This window comes from Leiobunum rupestre, chromosome 2 (assembly GCF_980474605.1).
Source record: "Leiobunum rupestre chromosome 2, qqLeiRupe1.1.hap1, whole genome shotgun sequence".
NCBI classification, from domain to species: Eukaryota; Metazoa; Arthropoda; class Arachnida; order Opiliones; family Sclerosomatidae; genus Leiobunum; species Leiobunum rupestre.
In genome coordinates, this window is record NC_143385.1 from 51,762,145 (window position 1) to 51,787,912 (window position 25,768).

The 25,768-nt window shown below is 37.6% G+C and overlaps 3 protein-coding genes across 5 annotated transcripts in view; 2 read left to right on the plus strand and 1 right to left on the minus strand.

Annotated features, from left to right (window-relative positions):
- Nucleotides 1-7,191, plus strand: part of LOC149958337 (bestrophin-4-like) — a 28,261-nt gene extending 21,070 nt beyond the window's left edge. Inside the window, exons 7-9 of one of the 2 annotated variants that reach the window (XR_016478500.1) lie at nucleotides 1,417-1,649; nucleotides 3,942-6,473; nucleotides 6,509-7,191. Coding sequence is in view for 1 of the 2 variants with exons in the window: in XM_090165779.1 (XP_090021905.1) it covers nucleotides 1,417-1,649; nucleotides 3,942-4,794 (1,086 nt within the window). In the remaining variant the exon portion in view is untranslated. Of the gene's footprint in view, nucleotides 1-1,416; nucleotides 1,650-3,941 lie in introns of both variants that reach the window. The other variant, XM_090165779.1, reaches the window with a different exon arrangement.
- Nucleotides 7,192-15,094: 7,903 nt separating this feature from the next.
- LOC149958338 (protein arginine N-methyltransferase 3-like) lies at nucleotides 15,095-18,288 on the plus strand. Of its 2 annotated transcripts, none has more exons than XM_090165777.1 (10): nucleotides 15,095-15,185; nucleotides 15,507-15,743; nucleotides 15,807-15,906; nucleotides 15,969-16,125; nucleotides 16,294-16,441; nucleotides 16,502-16,689; nucleotides 17,218-17,444; nucleotides 17,518-17,657; nucleotides 17,729-17,866; nucleotides 18,011-18,288. In XM_090165777.1, exons 2-10 carry the CDS (start codon nucleotides 15,516-15,518, stop codon nucleotides 18,206-18,208), a joined length of 1,524 nt encoding a protein of 507 aa, XP_090021903.1. In that variant the 5' UTR covers nucleotides 15,095-15,185; nucleotides 15,507-15,515; the 3' UTR covers nucleotides 18,209-18,288. The 2 variants fall into 2 exon arrangements, with proteins under 2 accessions (XP_090021903.1, XP_090021902.1); XM_090165776.1 differs by having other exon boundaries at nucleotides 15,107-15,279.
- Nucleotides 18,276-25,482, minus strand: LOC149958339 (thymidine phosphorylase-like). Its single transcript, XM_090165778.1, has 7 exons — nucleotides 25,207-25,482; nucleotides 24,373-24,575; nucleotides 23,338-23,566; nucleotides 22,999-23,280; nucleotides 19,009-19,239; nucleotides 18,580-18,708; nucleotides 18,276-18,523 (listed from the first exon to the last, which is right to left on the minus strand). The coding sequence occupies exons 1-7, from the start codon at nucleotides 25,385-25,387 to the stop codon at nucleotides 18,306-18,308; spliced, it is 1,473 nt and encodes a 490-aa protein (XP_090021904.1). The 5' UTR covers nucleotides 25,388-25,482; the 3' UTR covers nucleotides 18,276-18,305.
- Nucleotides 25,483-25,768: the final 286 nt, after the last annotated feature.

Genomic DNA, 25,768 nt, shown 5'->3' on the forward strand with positions numbered 1-25,768 from the left:
GGAGCAAAATTACGTCATAGGGATATTCCGATATCCCAGAACAATCGAAAATTATCCACTTGTCACCTAAAACAATTATCGACCTGATTATGAAGTTCACACAAGCGAAATTGGCGCTGTGCGTAACTTCCAGGTGACGATGGTGAGGAAGCCTATTGAAAATTTCGAGGGGCAGATCACTTCCTTGATTAACGACGCACCCCTCAAAAGATTAAATCCGATTTAATCGTGATTATTTTGATTAAATTCAATTTAATCACGATTAAGTTGATTAAATCACGTTTAATCATGATTAGAATGTTTAAATCTGATTTAATCATGATTAGAATGTTTAAATCTGATTTAATCATGACTAAATGATTTAATCTGTTTAAAATGACTAAATCCTGATTAAAAAATTATATCGTGATTAGTATGATTAAATCGTACTTTAGTTTTGATTTTAATGATAAATTCTCGATTCGGCCGATTATATTGATTAAATCGTGATTAAAATGATTAAATCTTATTAAAATGATTAAATATAATTAAAAAGATTAGATCATGATTAGAATGATTAAATCTCGTTTAAATGATTAAATCCTGATTAAAAAGATTAGATCATGATTAGAATGATTAAATCTCGTTTAAATCGTGATTAGATTTTCTAATCTTGATTAGATTTTTTAATCTTGAATACCCTGATTTAATCATTTTACTATGATTAAGACGCACCCAAAATGGAAGTGACCTGCCCCTCGGAAAATTTAAATGATTTCGCAAGGAAAACTGTCTCTTAGTTCGGCGAGATAATGACAAATTATTCAATCGAACGTAAAATTGATTATTAGAAACACTTCTTTATGTGCATATTTATTTCAAAATTTAGAGCAAGTGTCGGCTCGACGTAAAGCTCTTTTTTCGACAGATGTCACTAGCGTCGAAATCGAAACAAGATGCTTAAGCTACATTTTGACCCAAAAGGCGGGACATAAAAGTGCCCCTCGCGTTGATTGGCTCGTTTGTAAATTTCACAATAACTTAAATTATAGTAATTTTTAACAATATATTTTATATGGTATATTTAATTTGGGTTAAAGTCCACTAAGTAGAGTATAACTTGTCTAATTATAATAATTATAGATAACTATTGAACTATTTTGAATTTAACTTACTTGGCCATTAATAGAGGGCAAAACGCAATCCAGTAAATTAGTTTTTTCGAAGAATCAGATAGATTCATTGCCATCTCTAATAACAAGGGCCCTATCATAGTACAGGTGGCAAATGATAGAGCCGACAGTTGCTTTAAGATATAAACTCAGTTTTCAATGTAGTAATAAAGAGATTGTGTTTCAAGTCTAGGCCTAAATTGTTGGTTTTTGTCTCGTCCTACGAGGCTACAAGTCAAGTAATGTTTCTCTCGGAACCCCCTAGGTGGCGGAGCAACTGATCAATCCATTGGGTGAAGACGATGATGATTTCGAGTTGAATTGGTGTTTGGATCGTAACTTGCAAGTGTCGTTTATGATCGTGGACGAGATGTACCAAAGGCATCCGCGTTTGGTCAAAGACCAGTACTGGGACGAGATGGAACCTCAACTGCCTTACACCAAGTCATCCGTTTACTTACGAACCCAACCTCATCTCGGCTCTGCCATAAATTTAGAGTAAGTTTCTACGTTCACCACAAATGGTCTGGACATTCAGTCAGGGTCCTCAGAGGTCCTATAATTTCTATAAAATCCTATATTTTCAAAAATTTTCTAAAAATCTTATATACTCAAAAATGTCCTATAACATCCTATATTAAAAAAAATGTCCTATAACATCCTATATTAAAAAAATGTCCTATAACATCCTATATTTTCAGAAATGACCTATAACATCCTATATTTTCAGAAATGACCTATAACATCCTATATTTTCAGAAATGACTTATAACATCCTATATTTTCAGAAATGACCTATAACATCCTATATTTTCAGAAATGACCTATAACATCCTATATTTTCAGAAATGACCTATAACATCCTATATTTTCAAAAAAGTTCGATAACATCCTATATTTTCAGAAACGTCCTATAACATCCTATATTTTCAGAAACATCCTATATTTTCAAAAATGTCCTATAACATCCCATATTTTCAAAAAATTTCTAAAAATCCTATATTCTCAAAAATGTCCTATAACATCCTATATTTTCAGAAATGACCTATAACATCCTATATTTTCAGAAATGACCTATAACATCCTATATTTTTAGAAATAACCTATAACATCCTATATTTTTAGCAAAATGCCCAAAAAGTCCTATAAAATTATATAATTTTGATATTTCCCCCGAAAAAATAGTTAGGATCAGGTAAGGCCACCGCCGAAATACTGGCATATTTATATAGTGAGTTGCAGGCGGTGCAGAGAGGCAATGCGGCCTCAGTACTAAACACTTTCCCTCCGGGCGCCTCCCTCGGTGATTGTTTGTACTCCCTGCCCTAAGTGTTCGTGTGGGTGTTTTTTTTTTATTATTATTATTTTTGTACCGTATAATTTAAAGTATTAAAGAAAGACAAAATATATAGTACAGTCGGCGCAAGGATACCTCAGACCATTTCCGGCCAGTCGACCGCGCGTAATTTAAATTTGACCACTTTACAGTCAATTTCAAATTTCGTGAGTTTCATCGTTTTTTCGCGCCATCTAGGAACTGAAATTGGAATCTATTTTTTAATTTCATGTTGTCATGAGTTTAATTACTGAATGCAGCTAAAGAAGGTTCGATAATTGAAGCTCCAAATATTTTAAATAGCCCAAGAGGTTACTATAAAAAGCATGATAAAGGTTTATTGTTAACAAGTAAAGAGAAAAATATAATTTTAAACGTCTATAGCTCATTAAGACAACGTTACCCCCAAGAAAGCGTGGTAACTATTTTAAAAGAAACTGCCGATTTAACTGGTAAGACGTAGAAATAAATTTACAAAAATAAATAATTATACATACTATTTTATATTTAAGAATGATAGGAATGCCTTATTTTTTAAATTTGCTCGCCACCACAATTATGAAATTAAAAAATAAAGATTCCAATTTCGGTCTCTAGATGGCGCTAAAAGACGACAAAAAGAGCAAAATTTGAATTTGACCGTAAAATGGCCAAAATTCAAATTTCGCGCGGTGGAATGACCGGAAACGATCTGAGGCATCCTTGCGCCGATTGTACTATATATTTTGTCTTTCTTAGCCTGCAACTCACTATAATTTCGTGGAAGAAGGTTGATAGTAAAAAAATGACCAAATAAAAAAGCTCGTTTCCCATTCCAAAGTTCAAACTTCAAACATACATTTCCGAAAATAACCCCGGGGTCGGGGTCGAGGTCGGGGTTACCGTACGAACACTAACCCATATCGGTGCATCCCTACTAAAAAATCGAATAATTATATAAATATAATCCTATTTATCATATAACTGTCTAACCATGGACAGTAAATTAAGAGGACAGGTTTTCGATAGCCTTCCACAGTGCATTTGATTTCTCCCCGCGTATCAATCAGCTCGAGAGACTCCGAGGGAGTCTTGCAAGGTCGTTTGTACCACGTGATCTTAAAAATGGCAATCTAACGCGGTTGATATTGTTACGTCATTTTTGCGCTTTATATTTTAGTAATTTTAAATTTTGGTTTTTTAATTCCATAAAAACTATCAACTGAGATTTAGTATATCATATTTAATCTATAAAAACGTGAAAAAATACCTTTTGGCGTAAAAATGTACTTTGTGTTTATCTTTTTTCTTTTTTCGAACAGTATCGTCCACTCTTAGCGATACTTGTTTTTTTCAAATAACCTTGGCCGACTCCCTTCGTGTGATTGGTTTACGGGGGCTAAAATCCAGGCTTTTTACCGATCCTCTAAAATGTACTATCCATGGTCTAACCCTGCTTTCTGAAACTTCCCTAGTATCGACCCGGAAGAGGCCGAATTCGTGGCTATGGAGACTATAATGGAGGAAGACAACGAGGAGCATAATTACTACAACAGCCCACCGACCAGTCCCACCAACGACCTTCTACCGCCGAGCTACAACTCGCTCAACGCCTCCAAGTTCACCTTGAATGAGAACCAAACGGACACGGCCTCGCAGTCGGGGAAATCGGAGAATTTCGGAGCCAAGATCTTCAACATGATCATGGGCACTTCGGCCAGCACCGAAAACGTCAATGGCACCACGGCCAAGAAGGACAACAACTCGCTCTTCCCCAGTTTCACCCTGAAGACACCGCGCCGAAACCACAGCTCGGTCAGCGAGAACCTCAACTCGGTGCACTACGAAGATCGAAGACGCAAAACCAGCGACTGCCAGGACGACAAGAGCGTGCACGGTTCGGACGAGGGAATCAACATTAGTGTCCCTCGCAGGACCGATCTGGGCACCATCGAAGAAAGGCGATCTTTGATTCTGAACAGACACGCCTCCGTTCCTCACATGATGCATCGACACAGCAAGGACATGACGAACGCCAACAACGCCCCGACTACGGTGATCTCCGTCACGGGGCCGGAAGGTACGGATCAACCCATCGACGCTCCTAGCACAAGTACCGCTCAGAACAATGTGTCGTTCGCCGAAAACCCAGTGACTATCGAGATACCCAGTGTGGTGGAACCCACCGACAGCGAACAGGCCAATGCTCCCACTTGCGCCGAATCTCCGTACGAACCCAATTCGTCGCAAGAAAGCCTATCTCCTATTATTGAAAGCAATCAAAGCACAGTTAGCAGCTACGCTGAACTTCTATCGCATCCTAAATAACGTGGCCGAGGCTTAGTTATTTCCAAATACGTCTAGGTTAAGTTGACGCGTTTTTCACTCAGCTTTTCTACTCGGTATCACCCGTCGCATTTTTCAACGATAATCCAATAAAAACGATCGGTTGTTGGGTTGATAATCAGTATTTTGATAGCTCTCATTACGCGTAAGAACGGCTTAAAGCAACTATCGGCTCTATCATGGCCACCTTTATGATGATAAGGCCCTTGTTATTAGAGATGGCAATGAATCTATCTGATTCTTCGAAAAACGCGACTTTACTGGAGAGCGTGGTGCCATCTATTTATGGCAAAGGAAACTAAATTTCAAAACAGCGAAACAAAATCGTCGTCAGAGAGCCATTTATAATTATTGTAATTAGAGAAGTTATAGTGGACTTTAACCTAAATTATATATATCGCGTATAAAATATATTATTAAAAATTATTAAAATTTAAATTTATGACATTTACAAACGAGCCAATCAACGCGAAGGATACTTTAATGCCCCGCCTTTTGGGTCAAAATGTAGCTTAAGCACCTTCTTTTGATTCCGACGCTAGCGACATCTGTTGAAAAAAGAGCTACTTCACGTCAAGCCGACACTTGCTTTAAAATAACGCTGCGTAGTTCACTCTAGTTCAGTCTAGTTCAGTTCTCTTTTCGTCCAAATACTACGCCTTCTGTGATTAGTTATTTCTATTTTTTAATTTCGTCTGCTACGATGCATTTTTTATATTAATATTAGGGGTAATTGAAGCGAATAGAACTAAACTGAACTAGTTTTGAAAATGAAAACGTAATTTCCATTTTATTTTATAATTTGTTTTTCCAAGATTTTATTATTTTTTATTTAAATATTTGAAATGCTGATTATTCGCCGAGTAAACGGTCGTTGCGGACAAAATGGGTCGCTTTTTCTGAAAACTAACAATGACCTTAATGATACGGGTCCTTTGTGGTTTATTTTATCCAAGTTTCGTGCAATTTCTCTTTGGAAACTAAACTGTGTTTATTGGACCATTTATCGTAACGTACCTTTTTCCGTTTTGTTTACACTCTTGGGATCTAACAAAGTTTTCTTCCGAGATTAAAAACGCGCCTCTGTTCGACTGGGTTATCTTCCATGATGCCTTGCAAAGTACTTTTATCGTTCTATTTAAACTGTAATGGCCAACAAATAGCTTTTCTTTGTAATCCAAGTCAGGCGTGGAACATTTATTTAATTTCTGCTACCACGTGGCTGAATTTTTTCAAGCGCCGGTGCGGCAATTTAAAGGGAAAAAAATCATTTAAATAACCGTGTTTGTGGTCAAATGCCCAATGATTTCTTTTTAAAACCTTTTTAACTTATACACGTGAAAAGGCGGCATACAAAAGCATATCTCATTTTACGCATAATTTATCTCCATATTTTCGCTAATGAACTATGTTTCTTAGGTTTTCCGGATTTCTAAACACGAAATTTCGGGGAATAATTTTGTTTCTTTTATTTAAAAAAGATATAGTCGCAAATTTCCATTTAAAGATGGCGCTGTAGTATTTCGTCCTTATTTATCAAAATGGCGTCCATCGAGTCATGGTAAAATTTGTAACGAATGCCACGTTATTGTTGACATTTAGGTCGATATCTTTAAAAAAACTTATTTAATTTTATACGTTATCCATGATTTAAAGAATACGTTTAGACGTTGGAGTCTGAAAAATATAATCCTAGCGTTATTTGTATTTTTTTTTTGAAATCCCGGTGAGTTGGAATTCAATAATCCTAAACAGGAAAAACAAAAGCTTTTGTCTAGCACCAGGACTCAGTCCTCGCGTAGAAGGTCGCCATCTGGTGGTATTTGTTACTTGAAACGCGAATTTATCACTCCAGATGGCAGTCTAGTCGCGTCCTGAAATGAAAGGCCTGAAATTAGGCCTAAGTATTTTGCAGCAACTTTCAACTGCAGAAAACTGCGGGAAAATATATATTTTACTATGACATTCAATTGTTTGGAGTAGATATCGCGTGATACTAAAAATACCCCTCAGTCCTACAAAATACCAGTGAAAAAATGGAATTTTAATCTATAAAGCGTTGTATATACTCTTGCGCATTTATATATATATTCTTGGATGTGCCCTTACGGAGTGAATGTAGGATGTTGATAATTTTACACGAATGCACATGGCTGTTTCATTGAGAATGAGCAAAGCGAATATTATCAAAAATGGTGTGGAGAAAAGAACTTTATCCTTGCCTTCTAAACCTTTTTGGCCTCAATCTATGGCCCTTTACCTTCTTATAAATGGTTGATCTGATAAATTAAATAGAGATATAGTGATAGTAGAGAATTTTAGAATTACCCATTAGTATTATTCTTGTTAATATTTCTTGGTAAGATTTTATTATTTTGTTGTACATGTATTTACGCTGTGCAATAAAAAGGTTTATTCTAAATGAAATGTTTTTCAGTTACTTTTGAGTATTATTAGAATGTTTAAACAAAGCGGTATAAAATCAATAGGGGATTTGTGTGTATTGGTTTCACCATAAGTGTATGATATTTTACATAAGTGTGGCAGACTGCATTACGGGCTTCGTCGTCGTTTTGCGTCCGCTTGCTCCCGCGTCACACGTAGCCTTTGACAGCGCCCTGCAAGGGGGAGATTTACTTCTTGTGATGACGTCACTCCGTTAATTTCAATCAATTCAATTTCAATTTTATTTTCAAGAAAATTTACATTTTTTTTTGGTATTACTAACTCTCAGTAAAATATTCCCCAAAGTGACAAACTTATGGGAAAATTTTATGGACTTATGCGGAAAGTTATCATTAGTCGGTGGCGTCACCTATCTTTCAAAGAAAATATATATATTTTTTTAAATGTATTCGTTTCACGCTAGTGGTAGATAGCGCCACTGGCTTGCGGTAAATTACGTCACCGACTAATGATATCTGTTTTGCTGGTTAGGGTATAAAAGTAGGGAAACATCCATTTTATACCTAACGTGACAATTTTTTTTACTCAAAACACTACTACACTAGCTCTCAGTTAAATATTCCCCAAAGTGACAAACTTATGGAACAATATTATAGACTTTTGGTTTCACGTATGGTGTTCGCACGATTTCTCGCCGTACGTTGGAGTAACATAATAGACATAAGTATGGCACAGAAAGAATTCGGTTAATGATAGTGATTACGAAATAGGAAGTTTCCGAACAGGAAACTCGACCCTTCCTACTCTTTCCGTTGACCAAATAGTTGGTTAGTTTGATATCGAGAAATACGAGTGTACACGCGTTTAGGTTGAAATGGAGCCAGTGTTTATAAAAGTTATTTTTTCTTCCGATTCAATAATGCATCATTATTTTCCAAAAGTAAACGTTATTTACACTTTTGAAAGCATTTTCAATATTCAATAGGCCTTGGCTGGTCCAATGGTGTATTTTTCTCGACGAACCTTGGACTGGTCCGTCGAAAAGGCGGCCGGCGGACCGTCGCCGATTTTCCGGGCTTCCTCAAAATACTATAGGAGCAGTTCGCGGAGAGTTGTCAGTCTGTCGGTACGTAATGGTTTACGTTGCCGTGTAACTGGCAAATGGGCCAAACGCCGTGGCAGACGATAGCCAGATCTCAGCCAATCAGAGCTCAAAGAGTGGTTCTGCCAAGAATTTAATGTCACCAGAGAGAATGACGTCACCTATCTCCCGCTATAGTAGCGGATCCAATGAGGATTATTATCCTCCTTGGCGGAACCACTCTACGGCCTCTCATTGGCTGAAGATTCAAGGTGAACTGGCGTCAAGATCGGCCGTAGACGGCAGCATTCTAGTTACCTATGAGATTTCTATGGTTAAAACCCTCCAAATCACGGGCAGTGTTGCCAATGTTTGAAAGTTGAAATTCCCATTGCTGGATAGTAAATTTCCCACAAATTCCCACACCCCTACTGAGCCCCGTCCCCAACGAAAACTCAACGGAAAACATGCCATAATTTTAAATTTAACTTTTTAAAATGAAATTTTATTGAAATTACAATGTTTAAACATTTTAGTTGTTAGGCTTATGCACTGATTGATTGTAGTATTAGGAGGCACCTCCTTTATATTATTTAAAAAACCAGAGATTCACGAAAATACACTGCTCAAGATAATTTTGGGCTTTCTATTGGTAGTCAAATTAAAAAAACATAGGATAAAGCTGGTTTCTCACTCGACCGAAAATATGACTGAAAGACGATAATAAACGCCGAGCTGAAAATTGATTCCCATTACATTTACCGCTAACGTTCAACTTTCCGCTGCTAATTTTCCGTCGAGTGTGAAACCAGCTTAAATACCCACTGACGTGAAAATTCCCACAAAATCAACGTTTTTGAAAAAAAATTACTTTTTTTTCCCACAGAGCCAAAATGGACACCAAAAATTCCCACAATATGGAAAGTTTTTCACAATCTGGCAACACTGATCACGGGTACTGCCACGCCACTACGGGATCCTTATGAGACATTGTGCGCGTCATTTAAATTAAGAAACGCGTTAGTTATTGGGTGCTTGCTCGTAGCGTCGTAGACTAAGCCCCTCCTTAAAACGGTCGCCATTACATTATTTCACGTGACAGATCACGAGGTAAAACGCAACCCGAGCCTGTGAATAAACTGCTTTTGCTAGGACCTGAAAATTAAATTATAGAACCTTGAAGGAATGGTACTAAGATTCGCGATTTCAGTAAAAAAAGTTATCGTTCGCTTAAAAATTGGTGGTAGTTTAGGATTTTGATTTTTTACTTAGCTAAGTTAGCTAAGTAAATATTTAATAACGTTTAATTTTATCATATTTGTAATTTACAACTAACCGGCCACATAAAAAGCTAAACCTAGCTAAGTAGTTGTGCTGGACCTATTGGTGGAAAATAAAGTAATACTGCGTTTTTTTTCTGATATAATTTATAGATTCTATTCTCAACCGAAAACTATCGCTACGCCCCCTTTGGTTCGCCATTGAAACCTAGATAGGTAGTGGCTAAAGCAGACGCTATTGGTTTTGCTCATCGTTATTCGTAAATTTGACTTTATATATAATTTTGGCATCGTTTGCTTATATTTTGATAACAAAGGTAAGAATCCAACAACGTTCGAAATATAAGAATTAAAATACAAATTGGTAGAATAGACCGTAAATTTCATAAAACAGAAATCGCAGTACTTCGGCAAGATATGCCTTCAAGGCGGTACAAGATTTGAATGAAGACTTTAACATTTTAAATTTCAAAGCACGCGCGGCGGACGGCGTATTGAACGCGAGCCAAAAAAAGAAAGCTAGAAATAAAACAGAACAGCTAAAAGGGAATACATTACTTTATAATATTCGGGCATAATAAATATAGCGCCATCTGACTTAATATCAGTCGGTTGAAACTTTCAGCTGTTGAACGAGCAGACAGCTTTCGTATATTCAATTTTAAACTCGGTGGGTAGGCGGCGATACTTATGACCAAAATTTAAACTACGCACGAAGCCTATACACTCTTTTTCGCGGTCTTTTCGACCCCTATTTTTGGCCGCCCGCTAGTCGGCCATTACCTGGAACCACCGGTGGGCGGTCTAGGCTCGGGTCTTTGGTCCCAGGATATGGAGAATGGGGGTTAAGGGGGGTAAACTCAACATGGACGCGCCCAGCAAAATTCCAAAAAAAAAGAGTCTATAAAAAGAAATAAAAAAACCTAACGAAACGAAAGCCTATCGTTTAGTCCAGCCAAGGATAGTAGATACAGGTACGAGAAATGTATTGGCGGCCTCTGTTGGAATATATCACCTAAAACGACCTAAACGCAAGGAGAGTTAGTTGTAAACAAAAAAAATGGCGGTCACCTAATTTTAGCGGTTCTTGAAGAGTCTTAAGTGTTCAAAACAAATGGGCATTTTTTTATTTACGCTCGTAGTTTTATTTTTAATTTAACATCAAAATGGTAAAAACTAACTACAATAATACTGTCCATGGTGAACCACGTCTTAACAATGACCGCGGTTTGTTTACATCTAACTCCCCGTGAATATGAAGACGTTTAAAATCAAATTCCCCCCCTGCTTTCTCGTCCCTGTATCTACTGTCCTTGGTTCAGCTGGATATTCCGTTCCGAATTTAAAAATCAATCTATTTTCTTCGGTTACTCTATAAGGACGGTCACCGTTAAGAACCTTGAGCACGTGGATAGAGACGGCAGCGATGGTGTGGACGTTGTTCAAGTGTCTGGTTACTTGATTTTTACCGCGGTTGCTTCTAATATCAAATAAGTGTTCCTGGAAACGATCACACCATCGCTGCCGTCTCTATCCGCGTGCTCAAGGTTCTTAACGGTGACCGTCCTTATAGATGATGTTCGATTCCAACTTCAGCATCAAACATGTTTTGGGAAGATCACCACGAACATGCTTGATGCTGAAGTTGGAATCGAACATCATCATTAAGAAAGTTATTAATTTATATTGCAAGCTCAGACTCCACAAATTAGCGAAGGACAAAAATCTAGAAATGAAGGGTCAAGCCATCAGACTTAAATTGTCAAAACTAATTTTATTTCAAGGACAATAGCTATAGTAGAATCATCCATTTCATCGAAATTCCATTTACTTTTGTTTACAATTTAGAATCTCAGAATATTCCCATAACAAGCCATAACCACAACACACCGGATAGTACACGAGTTACTTAAGCCTTTGACAAAATATCATTTCGCAATTAGAATTTTTTGTTTTTAATTAAAAGATCATCTGCTGCTTTTTATTTTGGTTTTGAAAGAATTAATTGACTTATTTAAAAATTATAATAAAAATTAACCTTATTTTAAATTATCACAGCCAAAATATTCGCGAGTCACGTCAGAGTACCTAAAAGATTACAAACACGAACATGTGTGACGTGTCACGTGATGATTTTTTATTTTCTCACCTAATCGACAGGCGTCGCTTAAACGTGGTACCACAGGAATACGGAACAAATACCGGTTGTCTGCTAGTTATCGCTCCCGTATATTTTTGGCAAATCAAACTCCGCGTAAGGTGTCTATTTCTTTATTATGTCTATGGCTGCCGCCTACGGACGAGCTTGTCGCCAGTTCGTTTTGAACCTTCAGCCAATGAGAGGCCGTAGAGTGGTTCCGCTACTCTCGCGGGAGTCAATTGCAGACGATGCAGCAATCGACAGTCAAGCACGGGAAATTCCCGTAGGATTTCGATGGGTTTTTCCCGATTTTGAGATCGAAACAGCTTGCGGGTAATAACTTAAATATAATCGTAAAAGTATTAAATTTAATATCTGTTTTCTTAAATATATTTGTAATAAGGAATTTGTAAACCTATTTGGAAGAAGATAGCTCCGTTTCATTTGCAGGGGCACTTCATAAACATTAAGCCTAAACATCTAAATTTCCCGCCGTTTATTAGCCGAGGCCTAATGGTTTATTACCTGAAAATTACATATTTTTGCGACCGGAATATCGACGCTTTTTACACGACGGAATAAAACACCGCGAAGGCATTTTTGTAAATAAAATATTAAAAATAATTAAAAAAGTTATGTCTGCAGAAAACTTGTCGTTTAAAGCACGGCCAACTTTGATCACGCGCTGTTCGCGCTACTACGGCCAACACATCCGTCAAAATTCCGCGAGCAAGTATTTTCCCCCTATAAACTGTACTATAATGTGTAGGAGGTCAGCGCCACGCTCGGTGGTTATATTGTCTTCAATGTAAAAACTATACTAAAAATAATAATCCGCTAGGGGCGCTGACGTCATACAAATCTTTTGCTCATAGGTTAACACAGAAACGTCAACGAATGAGATGGCCGCTGTAGCGCGAGAGATGCGCGAGAAATCAAAGTTATCCGTGTTTAAAGCAACTGTCGGCTCTATCATTGCCACCTTGTTATTAGAGATGGCTATGAATCTATCCGATTCTTCAAAAAAACGACTTTACTAGAGAGCGTGGTGCCATCTATTTATGGCCAGAAAGTTAAATACAAAATAGCCAAATGATAAAGTCGTCAGAGAGCCATTGTAGAGTATTATATATAAACAAATTATACACTATTATTAACCTAAATTATATTTCCCATATAAAATATATTGATTAAAATTACTGTAATTTATGTTATTGTTCAATTTACAAACTAGCCAATCAACGCGAGGGGTACTTTTATGTCCCGCATTTTGTGTCAAAATGTAACTTAAGTATCTTGTTTTGATTTTGACGCTAGCGACATCTGTTGAAAACAGAGCTACTTTACGTCGAGCCGACACTTGCTTTAAGAATTATGATCAAATTCGGGTTTGGTAACTTCATGAAAAATAATGAGCTAGGTGACGTCATTATCTCTGGTGACGTTAAACTCTTGGCAGAACCACTCTTTGAGCTCTAATTGGCTGAGATCTGGCTATAGTCTGCCACGGCATTTGGTCCATTTGCCAGTTACACGGCAGCATTCTATGACCGCAACCGAAGGAGCCCGATTTTTCTGAGGTCACGTGCCGGAAAAGGGTAAACGCTTCGTAACAAAACCCTCAATGGGAAAACTCTCAGTATTCGAATCTAGGGTACGTGTTTAAATTATCTTTGCTATAGAGTAATGTATTCCCCTTTTAGCTGTTCTGTTTTATTTCTAGCTTTCTTTTTTTGGCTCGCGTTCAATACGCCGTCAGCCGCGCGTGCTTTGAAATTTAAAATGTTAAAGCATAGACATTAGAATAATAATACTTCTATCTCTATGTGTTAAAGTCTTCATTGAAATTTTGTACCGCCTTGAAGGCATATCTTGCCGAAGTACTGCGACTTCAATTTTATTAAATTTACGGTCTATTCTACCAATTTGTATTTTATATTTTTATAAGTTTATTTAAGAAAAAACGTTCTTATAACTTTTTAATTTGTCTGTAGCAGATGCTAGATCATACTCATAGGCGCTACCTCGGAGAAGCTAACCTAGACTCGTTTGAGCTATGAATAAAGTAAAACAATCTTGCTTTTGCCATTGTTTTACTTTAATCGTAATTCAATGACCGTTGGTGGCTTCTTCTCGTTAATATGAATAATTAAAATAATATTGAATAAAACCAAAGTTAAGAGTTACATTTATAACAGGTTATTTTAAAAATACCTTACATTATTGTACTCTTAAAGGCGGGTTTATAAAGGAGCGAGAAAATCCAAAGAAGCTTGTACATGAATCCAAGCTATCAGAAAAAGTTTTCGGAATCTGCCTTATCGGTGTATAATACGTCTGGCAACGCTGTTTTTCCTTTTTTTTTTTACTCATAGTTTCTTTCCTCATAGATGGAGCTGGTAGTCAAACAGAATGACAAACCTGCTCGTAGAATCACCGTGGTAGAACCAGAGTTGCCAGATGTACGATAATTGAACCCGCGGTACGATATATGATCCAAAGGCTGGATCGTACGGCAAAAATATAATCTTACGATAAAATACGATCCGTTTAAAAACTGTTTTCTTCAGAGCGGAAATCTCTATATATCTCTAAATATTGCATCTTTAGCAAATGTTATCTCCCAGGGGGGCGATTCTGTAAAAAATCGAATGGGATCGACTTCGACAATTTACATAGATTTATGCTTATTCGAAATCTTTACCGAAGACCATTCATCGAGATCTCGAAGTTTGAAATCTAGTTTTCGATCGAAAATTGGATTTCGAATATTTACAGAATAGGCCGCCAAATTCCAGACTTCCAATTTTTTACACGCTCTTGCGGTTTCATGGGGGGCGTGATCATAGAAATCTCATAGGTAACTAGAATGCTGCCGTGTAACTGGCAAATGGGCCAAACGCCGTGGCAGACGATAGCCAGATCTCAGACAATCAGAGCTCAAAGAGTGGTTCTGCCAAGAATTTAATGTCACCAGAGAGAATGACGTCTCCTATCTCCCGCTATAGTAGCGGATCCAAGGAGGATTATTATCCTCCTTGGCGGAACCACTCTACGGCCTCTCATTGGCTGAAGGTTCAAGGTGAACTGGCGTCAAGCTCGGCCGTAGGCGGCAGCATTCTAGTTACCTATGAGATTTCTATGGGCGTGATAGTTGTCAACACGAATCGGAAATATTTTATCACCCGTTTTTTCGTACAAAAAAGTTAGCTAAATTATATGACATAATAGGTTTATCAAACTGCTTTTTTTATCTTTAAATATCTTTTGGGCTAAAGTGACTGGTTTTCAACCGTTCGCGTACGATCCTTCTTAATCTAGTACGATCGAAATCGAAACTCTACACAAAAATCCAGCGCTTGTAATCCGGCAACCCTGTGTATAACTTAAGTTGTAACTAGCTGTCTTGTCATTGAACTTTAAACAAAGGAATTAGGCGTTTGTTTTTCTATTTCTTACCCATCGAGTAAGTTAAAATCAAAATTAGGTCTATGGCATTATATTCATGAAAAAATTAAACCGAAATTACAAAGGAAATGTTACGTAACCTCTTGAGTAAAGTAAGCCTTGGTCTTTTTCACGTGTGCATGGCTAACCAGATTCTATGATGGGGGAGTGGGGGCCATGCATTTTTGCACCAGCGTGAGGCCTACCTTTCAAATGATCCTTGAAGAATTTTCGACCTTGAATTTTTCGCTTTCTTTTTATATTGTGGGCATTTAAAATTTTCAAGGTTTAAAACCAAGGTGTGTCCTCGATTTTGTTAAATACAGTAGTGTTTTCTTAGGGCCCAGACATGGATGAAGACCGAGATAGCAGTGGATCAGATTGGGATGAACCTGATGAAAACAATGGTGTATCAACAGCAACACTGTGCTTGTTTTGCTCCATTTTATTCCCAACCCCTGAAGAAACTTTTAATCACTGTTCGAAAGAACATGGCTTTGACATTATGGTTATTGGAAAGAAAGCCTCTATGGATGCAATCAGCTATATTAAGATGATTAATTATATTAGAAAACATGTAAGCTACTCTCTTTTTTGCAGTCGCGCTATAAGCTTGAAGTAAAATTAAGGTGAATTACAGGGTTTGAAAGATGATGTTAATACATTTATTCAAAAATCACCTTGGTGTAGTGACGATTATATGAAACCTGTTCTTCCAGAAGACCCCTTATTGATGTTTGGTACTGTTATTTTGACTCATTTTTTATTTTGTCATAAAACTATATTTAATTATTTTATTCAGACATTGAGGACCATCTACTGACATTAGACGGTAGTCCAGTCAATATTCCAGAGAAAATAGTAACACTGACCAAGCAGCAATACGAAAGTTTAACAAATAAGCTCAATTCGACGCAACGGCAGTTACAAGAGGCAATGGAAGATATCAATAAGATGCGGTAACCATTCTTTCTTTAATATAATATAGATTGATACCAGTTTAAAGCTATTATCTGCTCATTTTTGCCCACTACCTAAAATAATAAAAGCTGTGTAAAACGTTATGATGAAACTATATTATATCTCTGTTTTTCTAATTAAAAATAGTGAATTTTATTTATTTTTAGTGAATCAGCAAAGACTCTCTTGTTTAACAGCACAAACCAAAACTGTAATAAAGCAGCTAAAATTTGCAATATGCAACACGTAGAGGATGATGATGAAAGCTATTTCTCTACGTATTCTCATTACGGTATTCATCATGAAATGCTGCAGGTATGTCACTTAAATTTTATATCATCATATTACCAAATATAAAATTCAATTCAATCCCAGGACACTGTTCGCACTGAAGCGTACCGAGACGCTGTCGTTCGTAACCCAGAACTGTTTAATGGAAAAGTTGTCTTAGACGTAGGCTGTGGTACTGGAATTTTGTCCATGTTCGCTGCCTCAACTGGAGCGAAACATGTTCTGGCTGTTGATCAGTCGGATGTTATTTATCAAGCTATGGATGTAGTTAGGTATGTTCAGTGTTGGGCATTTTCATCAAAGAGCTGCTCAGCTCACTCACCGCTCTCATTCGCTAGCCTATTATCCGCTCAAGCTCACGCATTTTTGAGTGGTAAAATCGGCGCTCCTCCCTTTTAACTCTTTTTTTTTAGTTGTAAAATTTACACTCCTCTCTTTTTGCTTTTTTTTTGAGTAGTGAAATTTGCTCTCTTCTCCATTTGCTTTTTTTGAGCGGTAAAATAAGTGCTACTCTCTTTTTTGAGTGTTAAAATAAGCACTCTTCTCTTTTTGCTCTTTTATTGAGCGGTAAAATAAGCGCTCTTCTCTTTTTGCTCTTTTTTTGGGCGGTAAAATAAGCGCTCTTCTCTTCGCTCTTTTATGATCGTTGAAATTGGCGCCCCTTTCATTTTCGTTTTGCGCTCTTTTATAAGAACCTTCTGCCACTCAATTTCGCTCACAATGAGAGGAGTGGTGCCCATCACTGGGTATGGTCTGCGTTATTGTATTTTTGACAAATGTTTTAATTCTTTTTCTAACAGGGAAAATAATTTGCACGATACAATCACGTTGTTGAAAGGACGACTAGAAGAAGTTAACCTTCCCATTAAGGAAGTGGATATAATTATATCGGAGTGGATGGGCTATTTTTTGCTTTTTGAAGGAATGCTTGACACTGTTGTGATGGCTCGGGATAAGTTCTTAAAACCAGGGGGACTTATGTTGCCTGATCGTTGTACAATCTCTCTTGTTGCGCTCAGTGACTTAGGTGAGAATATCATCATAATCAATCTGTAAATTTTACCAGCGGTTTATATTTGTTGTGACTTTTATTCTGTCAGAAATGCACCAAAAGTATTTGGGCTTCTGGGACAATGTTTACGGCTACCGCATGAGCTGTTTTAAGTCCGAAGTTGTCCGCGAAGCCAACATTGACTTAGTAGAAAATAGCCGTTTGTGTAGTCATCCTGTAGTTATCAAAGTACGATTACAATGGCATCTATTGGACTTCAAACTTGGGTTAATTGCATTAAAATTTTTAATAATAAATAGGAAATTGACATGATGACCTGCAAGGCCAAAGACAGGGACTTTGGCTGCCGTTTTGTTATGCAATTTTTAAGCGATTGCTCAGTAACTGCCATTGTTGGGTATTTTGACAGCTTCTTTGATAGGGGCCTTAAACACAAGGTAATTTACAATTTTTGTCACCTACTACATCAGTAAACACTAATGCAGTAGCTACAAACCTAAATATTAAGGTTCAGAATAAAGAAATATTTAAAAAAAAAACAATTGGGTCAAGGACATAATTTTGTTTCTCATTAACTTAAGGTTCAGTTATCAACGTCTCCTGAGACACCCGCGACTCATTGGAAGCAAACTGTATTCCTGCTACCAAAACCGTTAAGGGTCAAGAAAGGTCAAATACTCGATGGTCACATAGAATGTCACCGTGATTGGCGTGACCTCCGATCTCTAGTAATTACGTTGTATTTAGGGACTTTGTGTCAGGTCTACTCCTTAAATTAATTGTAATTTATGTATTTTTAATCTTTTTTTATTAAGAATGTTAGTGAATAAACCAAATGAAGGCCAGTTTTTAACTGAAAAACAAAGATTTATTGCGTTATTCCATTGCACCCTTCACTTCGCATACTGCATTTTCCCACGTTTCCCTATATACGTGAACTGGTGGTAGAGTAATTTTTCGTTGTCGAGTAGTGTGAGGTGTGATAACATCCTTAATCCTGTTTTTCCTGCCAACTCTTAATGCCGTCTTCAAAAGGGATAGTAGCTCTTCCGGGACTTGCTCGCGATCATGATGTATTCGAGCCCAAACTGTGCCTTTAATTGTAAAAATATAAGTTTGGTGTAACTTTGCAGAAGTTTAAAAAACTTACCAGGATGAATAACATCTCCTTGCTGTACCATTAATTCAATACCAGCTGCGTAATTCAGTTCATTAGTTAAGAATGCTTCCTCTCTCCATACTTCAGCTAATGCATCGGGAATTATACCCAAAACATACCCTACAGAAAGTTACTCATAAACATGCAAAGGCTTAATCTTAAAACTTTCTAAGGTTTAATTAAAGCAAATGTCGGCAATGTCATTACCATCCGTATTATGATAAGGCAATTAATCTATCCAAACCTTCGAAAATAACGAGTTTACTGGAGAATGTGGTGCCATCTATTAATGGAAGCTAAAATTCAAAACAGCGAAACGATAACATTGTCAGAGAACCATTGTAGAGTATTATAATTAGAAAACTTATACTCTACTTCACGTCAAGCCGACACTTGCTTTAAAACTTTCGGACTTTGTACCTTTCTTTTCCTCGTAATATAATTTGGTTAAACGTTTAGCTCTGGGCAAAATGGACCATACATCATGACCATGGGAACATAATCTTCGTGCAATTTCTACGCTAACACCTTGTTTTATTATCATTTCTTGAAATTTGACCAAAGCAGAACCATTTTGTAAGACTTCGTGAATTTTGTTTGCACCTTCTTCACGACCTGATGACATTCCTGTTAGCATCAACAGTTCTCCGCCTATACACAAGATAATTTGTTAAAATTATTAGAATGTAAAACTTAATTTTGAATCTTGCACAAGTCTATTAGCCCCATCAAGTAGAGACTTTGTATTTTGGGGAATCGGACTTTGTGTACCATATGGCACACATGGTTCAAACTACGCGACTGTTGTTTTAAAACTACACGGCGAATTATCGATGGTCAACTTTTGTTTTAAAGTGAACGCTTAGTGCGAATGAAAAATTTTTATTTATTGAAATCTCCACCTCATTTTTGCTTAAAGCAACTGTCAGCTCTATCATTGCCACTTGTATTAAGATAAGGTCCTTGACAATGAATCTATCCGATTCTTCGAAAAAACTACTTTACTGGAGAGCGTGATGCCATCTATAAATGGCAAAGGAAGGTTAAATTTAAAATAGCTAAACAATAACGTCGTCAGAGAACCATTGTAGAGTATTATAATTAGACAAACTTAGTGGACTTTAACCTAAATTATATATCCAATATAAAATATATTGTTAAAAATTACCATAATTTAAGTTATTGACAAATTTACAAACGAGCCAATCATCGCGAGGGGTACTTTTATGTCCCGCCTTTTGGGTCAAAATATAGCTTAAGCATCTTGTTTTTATTTCGACGCTAGCTACATCTGTTGAAAAAAAAGCTACTTCACGTCGAGCCGACACTTGCTTTAAGACCAAGATCTATTTAAAATTAAAATGCTTTCATAATTAAATTATGTTGCAATAATTTTGCGAAATTTCTTTGTTGGTGTCCCAAAGGCCTTAGACACCAACAATCAGAATAACAAAGCTAAAGTTAATTGGACCCCAAACCGGTAAGTCGGGGATCCCCCGGGTTGTAAAATTTTGTTGTCCGGGTTTATTTTTTAGTCGGGTTTTCAAAATCCAAAAATATAACGAAAAACCGCCTGAGCGAGCGGTTAGCTACAACCAAAACGGGGAAGGAGCCAGCCTATAGGTGTTTTCATAAAATCCGGTTATGTTGTCCCCACCCCCCCCCCCTGACAAAAATTGTCCCCTCAGTCTTCGAAGGGAGTTCAGTTCAGTACGTTCCAGTTCTAAGACCGGCGCGACTCGCATGCATGTACGTCAACAAGCTGGCAAACATGTTTCCCGAAAAATCAATAAAAACCAAAGACTACAGACTGTTACATGTCCCTTCCTCGAGTATATCACCTCCTAGGCAGTTCTTTGATGGGGATTTTATCATGGACACTGTATCTCTGTCAGGGGCGTAGGAACCGGGAGGGGAAGGGGGGCAATGCCCCTCCCTAGAATTATGTTGGGAGGGGCAACTAATGTTATTGCCCCCTCCAACATTTTGGTCAGTTGAAATTTTCAAAAGGCTCAAATTATCATTTTAAAAGCATATACAGTTTATAGAACCTCAACTGTGTTTAAATTTCAGTCTTTTCCCGCCAATTTACATAGTAGTAAACAGTACACATGTATTCGAAGAAGCTACACCCAATTAAAAATTCAAAACCATTCTCCAGACCACTTTTTGTTTCTCTTTGGCCCCTCCAACTTCTAGAACGTTCCTACGCCCCTGATCTCTGTATCTCTAACCGGACGGGAAAAGCAGCCTAAAAGAGGTACCCCTCACTGTCCGTTTGCGTCATACTTCGTATTAGCTGAAATACTCGATTCTAAGGGCCGTCAAGGTCCTTCGAAAGAATGTAAAGCCCCATTTCAAACGGAACGTTTTGTCGACCACGTGACGAATTATATGGCCTTGACAGCCCGAAACTTTCAAAATTCTTGAACCTCCCCTCCTTTACAGAGAGACGGTGGCAGCGGCAGGTGATTTTGTATGGTGGAAGCTACAGCTTTTCCCGTCCGGTTAGAGATACAGTGTCTATGATTTTATGAAAACACATATTATCTCATCCACTTCTCTAGTTCGAAGGTACAAAAGTCGCGTCACATTCACCAGGCTCACCTCTCGTTCGTTGTTGTTTTGATTTCGTTTTTGGTTTTACTTTTAAATAGATGTGCCACTTTTGAATGAGTTTTGACACTTTTTTAGTTAGAAAACGATTAAAAATAAAAATTCCAAAAAACCCCGACCCGACCCGGTTTTTCGAGGTTTTTTTTCTCCCCGACCCCGACTCAAATCGCTCAAATGTCACCCCGTGCGATCACTAGAACATTAACATTACTTTAAAGCAAGCTGTATTTAGGAACACGTAACGACCAACGTGAGAAGCAGACACATTGTGATTTATAATGAGCAATCGTCTGCTAAGCACACTAAAATACTGCAGTTTATTATCTACTCGCATCGTCTGTAAAGCCCCATTTTCATGCTCGCTGGTAGCGGGTAAAAATCGTCAAAATCCGCTTCAGCTATACACTTTTTCACTTTCCGCGTCGATCTGTTTCAAACAGATATTTTAGCTTTATTTTCACGCTTGCGAGTGGCGGAAGCGAATTTTGACTATTTTTACCCGCTACCAGCGAGCATGAAAATGGGGCTTAACACGGCTTTTATGTAAGCTGAAAGACTATTTGATTGCTTTTCCTTTTACACGAAAAAGTAATAATAATAATAATCATCATCATCATCATCTAGGCTAATACCCAATAGTATCGCCTCCATCTTAATTATTTAAAATATTCTAAATATAATACAGTCTCCGTTGAAAACCATAAACGTAGTTGTGTACTGTTGCATATTGTAACTTATTTTTATTCAATCCAAAATATGTTTATTATAATTTACAATATAAAATTTGACGCTAAGCCTCGGTCATACGACGGCGAATGTGTTAAATACGAGAGACTAGGAGTTGTATAAAACAATCAGTTAGGCTTATACCCAAGGCACTAGGCACCACGAATTAATCTAAGACCATTTAAATGGTCTTAGGATTAATTAACTAAAGGATTTTTCACTTCCCATCATCCTTTACAAAGGACGCGTTAGCTCGGTGTTTTTTCTTCGGAATCATTTCCTCTTAATCGAAACCCCCCCCCCCCCCCGCCAGCCAGGGGCATCGGATATGCGTTTGTAGTGTCATCTATCATATTTTATATTATTTTCCTCTTTTTTTTTTGGGATTCGTCTTCAATTTTTTTATTTGAAAATTGCAACCATTAAATATATTTAACAGGCGACTTATTAAAATTCCAATTAATAGTTACGTTCTGGGGCAAGTGTCAAATAATTCATTACTGGTTATTGACATTAATATGAATAGATACTTACAGATCCGAATCAGTTCTGAGCATGGAAGCCACATGGATCAACCACGCCGTTTATTAGCCCCTGGGTAGAAAAAAAACCCCGGTTTGCCGCAAGACGCCGCTAGGTGGCGTGGGGACCTTGCATTTTCGAGAATTTTCGCCAGTGAAACATCCTTTAGTTAATTAATCCATGTAGGCACCACCCTAGGCCCAATTTACCAAACCCGGCTCCTCTTGCTGCTAGGCTAGAGTAAAAATTGTGTAAGAGAAGCTGATCCAATAAGTGCATGACTTGTGCTTGCGTATTCTATTCAGTTCAATAAACCTCTATTCTATTCTATTATCTCCACGACTAAAGCGACACCGCTTGCCCCGTTGCAAATAAACCAATCAAGGTTAATTCACCAGGTTGGACGCTGCCGAAAACGCCATCTATCCAGGTATTAAACTACAGCCAACATTTGCTTTAAAACAAAATTGGAAGGAAGAACATTCTTGAAGTCCTACAAAAAGCCCCTTATGTCGGCATTTAAAAAGAAAAGATGTGCCAGCTCACCTAAGCCTTCAATCATTTCAAGCAAATCTGCGGGTCCACCGCCTTGAAGACAGCTTAAAGCCTCAACCATTTCTAGTGTATTGCCAATAAGTTTTCCAAGTGGAGAATCCATTGAAGTCAAAAGTGCGGACGTCTTGATACCCAACTCTTGAGTGGCACTAACTAGCCGTTGAGCCAAAGACCGCGCTTCCTGTTCTGTTTTTACTAAAGCGCCTTTACCATACTTGACATCGAATACAAGTGCCGCTAAATCTTCGGCGTACTTCTTCGCCAATATTGAGGCTGCAAAACAAAAATGAAATTTGAATATGAAAGTGAATTTTTCGAAGTATGTTTTACCAGTTAACAATGAAGAACTGGTTATTGTTGCTGTTAAGTCTCTTGTACGGTAAAGAACTTTCTCTGCTGGACAGAAGTCATCTCGTTGACCTGATATAAAGCAGCCTACATCACGAAGGCAATCTTCCATTTCTTGCTTTGTCAAAGTGGTCCGAAAGCCTGGAATAGCCTGAAGCTTGTCCAACGTTCCACCTGTCAAGTCGGAGCTTCTACCGCACACCATCGGGACCTGCAATTGGTTTTATAAAAATAATCAGGTTGGCCAACAAAGGCCCAAGTCAACTAGGCCTTGATTCCACGCGAGTCAACAGCTCCCTTCAAGTGTAAACTGAAGAACATGGGGAAACCCCTTTAACCAGTGGTGTGAGAACGTGCAAACTCAACATAGGAGAAGTTTCAGTAAGTGGCACGAGCTTGACTTTAACACGGTTTGCTGCGAAGCAAAAGTGCTAAGTGTTGGAAATGGCAACAATTTTAGTGCCCTAACAGTTAAATTTGAAAATGATAATTTCAAAAATGACACGGTTTAAAACTTCGAGTGAGTAGATAGCCACGTCTCAATTTACAAATCTTTGAAATGGAAACATACTCAAGTACCAATGGGAACAATCTTTGAAATGGAAATGTAGCCAAGAAATTTTCCTTTTTTAAATGACAACAGAGCGTTGTGCCATGTCAGTAAGTTTTGAAATTTGAACATATATTAGTAGGTTTTTTGAAATTACATACATGTAGCTGTTTGCCATTTTGGCACATTTTTGAAATGACAAAGCAGTTAAAGCCCTATCAGCAAAGTTTTGAAATGACAACATTCGAAAGGTTCTATCAGCAAAGTTTTGAAATGACAACATTATCAAGGTCCTATGAGCACAGTTTTGAAATGACAACATAACTTAATTGGTGCCATAAAGGAAACTTTTTAGAAGTTTCAATCATACTACATTAAACAAACACATCCAAATTGGTGAGTTACGAAGCACAACAACTGCCAAATAGACTTTTTGGTACATATAAACGTTTAATAGCTTTGCTTACCTTTAGACCGCATGAGGCCAAAGCGGGTACCAGCACATGGTTGACTTTATCGCCGACTCCCCCAGTACTGTGTTTATCAACTACAAGGTGTCTCCATTCTTCGGGCCACTTGAATACCTCGCCAGAACGGGCTAGCACCTTAGTCAATGTCGTGCATTCGTCAGTGTTAATTCCTTGCTGATAAATGGCCATTAACATCGCGCCTATTATCGAAACTCGAAATGAAATTGACGCCTTTTTTTCAGAAACGTTTTGCAATAACGAGGAAGGAATTTTTTTGTTATATTTCCTATTTTAATTGCGAAAAATTAAATTTAAAATAACGTAAATAAACTTTTAAAATTCTTCGGTCTCAAAATTATATAAATGTAATATAAACCTCTCACCTCTCAAAGATAAGATATATACTTCGAAAGGTTATAAGAGCTTAGACAAAAAGTCACAAAACACAGCACGTTTACACTACGAAATATTTAACGTTATTAGGAGCGCTAGGAGTTATCGTGGAACATTATATTATTTGACAAATCGCGAGCTTTTCATTGTGACAAAAATTTCGTTATTTTCGATTTTGGCAAAATGACGACTTATTGGGTTTTTGTTAGTTTCGTATAGTTTTAACAGTGCCGTATTTACCATAAGGCTGACATGGCTGTAGCCTAGAGACCTATGTATTGCAAACGGGGGGGGGGGGAGGTGTCAAGGTGCCCAAAATTTGCCAAAAAGGTTCGAAACATAGGGGCCCTGCCATGGGTTAAAACGGCACTGATTTTGAAAAGAGTGTCAACTAACCTCGCAACTAAAAGTATTACAAAAGCGCCCTTTCCAACTTACCAATTTGGCATTCGCTGGGGGCGTTGGGGTCATCCTTAAATTTTTGACTGTCCACTGTTTGGGCCGCTTCTACGAACAGGCGAATTTCTTTGCTATCCAAAGCATTACCATCCCTCTTCTTGCAAATAATATCGCTTAGAATATTGCTGGTGCAAATGTACGGCTTTTTAGATTGAGGCATTTTGCCTGACTGATATTTTTCTGCCGGACGATTTTCGCTATCTCATGGTTTAATCTTATTTTTAGTTAAAATTATATCTCGGATTTTAGTCCTGTTTTTTCGGTTAGTGAACAGTCACTTTTCCAGAGTGGTTTGCGCGTTCAATCACACGATAAATGTTATCTGTGTTTATGCGCGAACATCCAAACTCCAAGGTACGAAGCCCCGCTAATTAAATTTGTTGATAATTTATCTTTTTATTCTCGCTAACCTTGGAATCCGTTTCCAACGCGTTAACCTAAAATATAAGGAATCTTTGAAGGTGGACCACCAAATTTCACGTTCTGAACGCTATCAGCGCCGCGATCGACTTCGCCGTAGACGTCCACCCTAAACTTATTT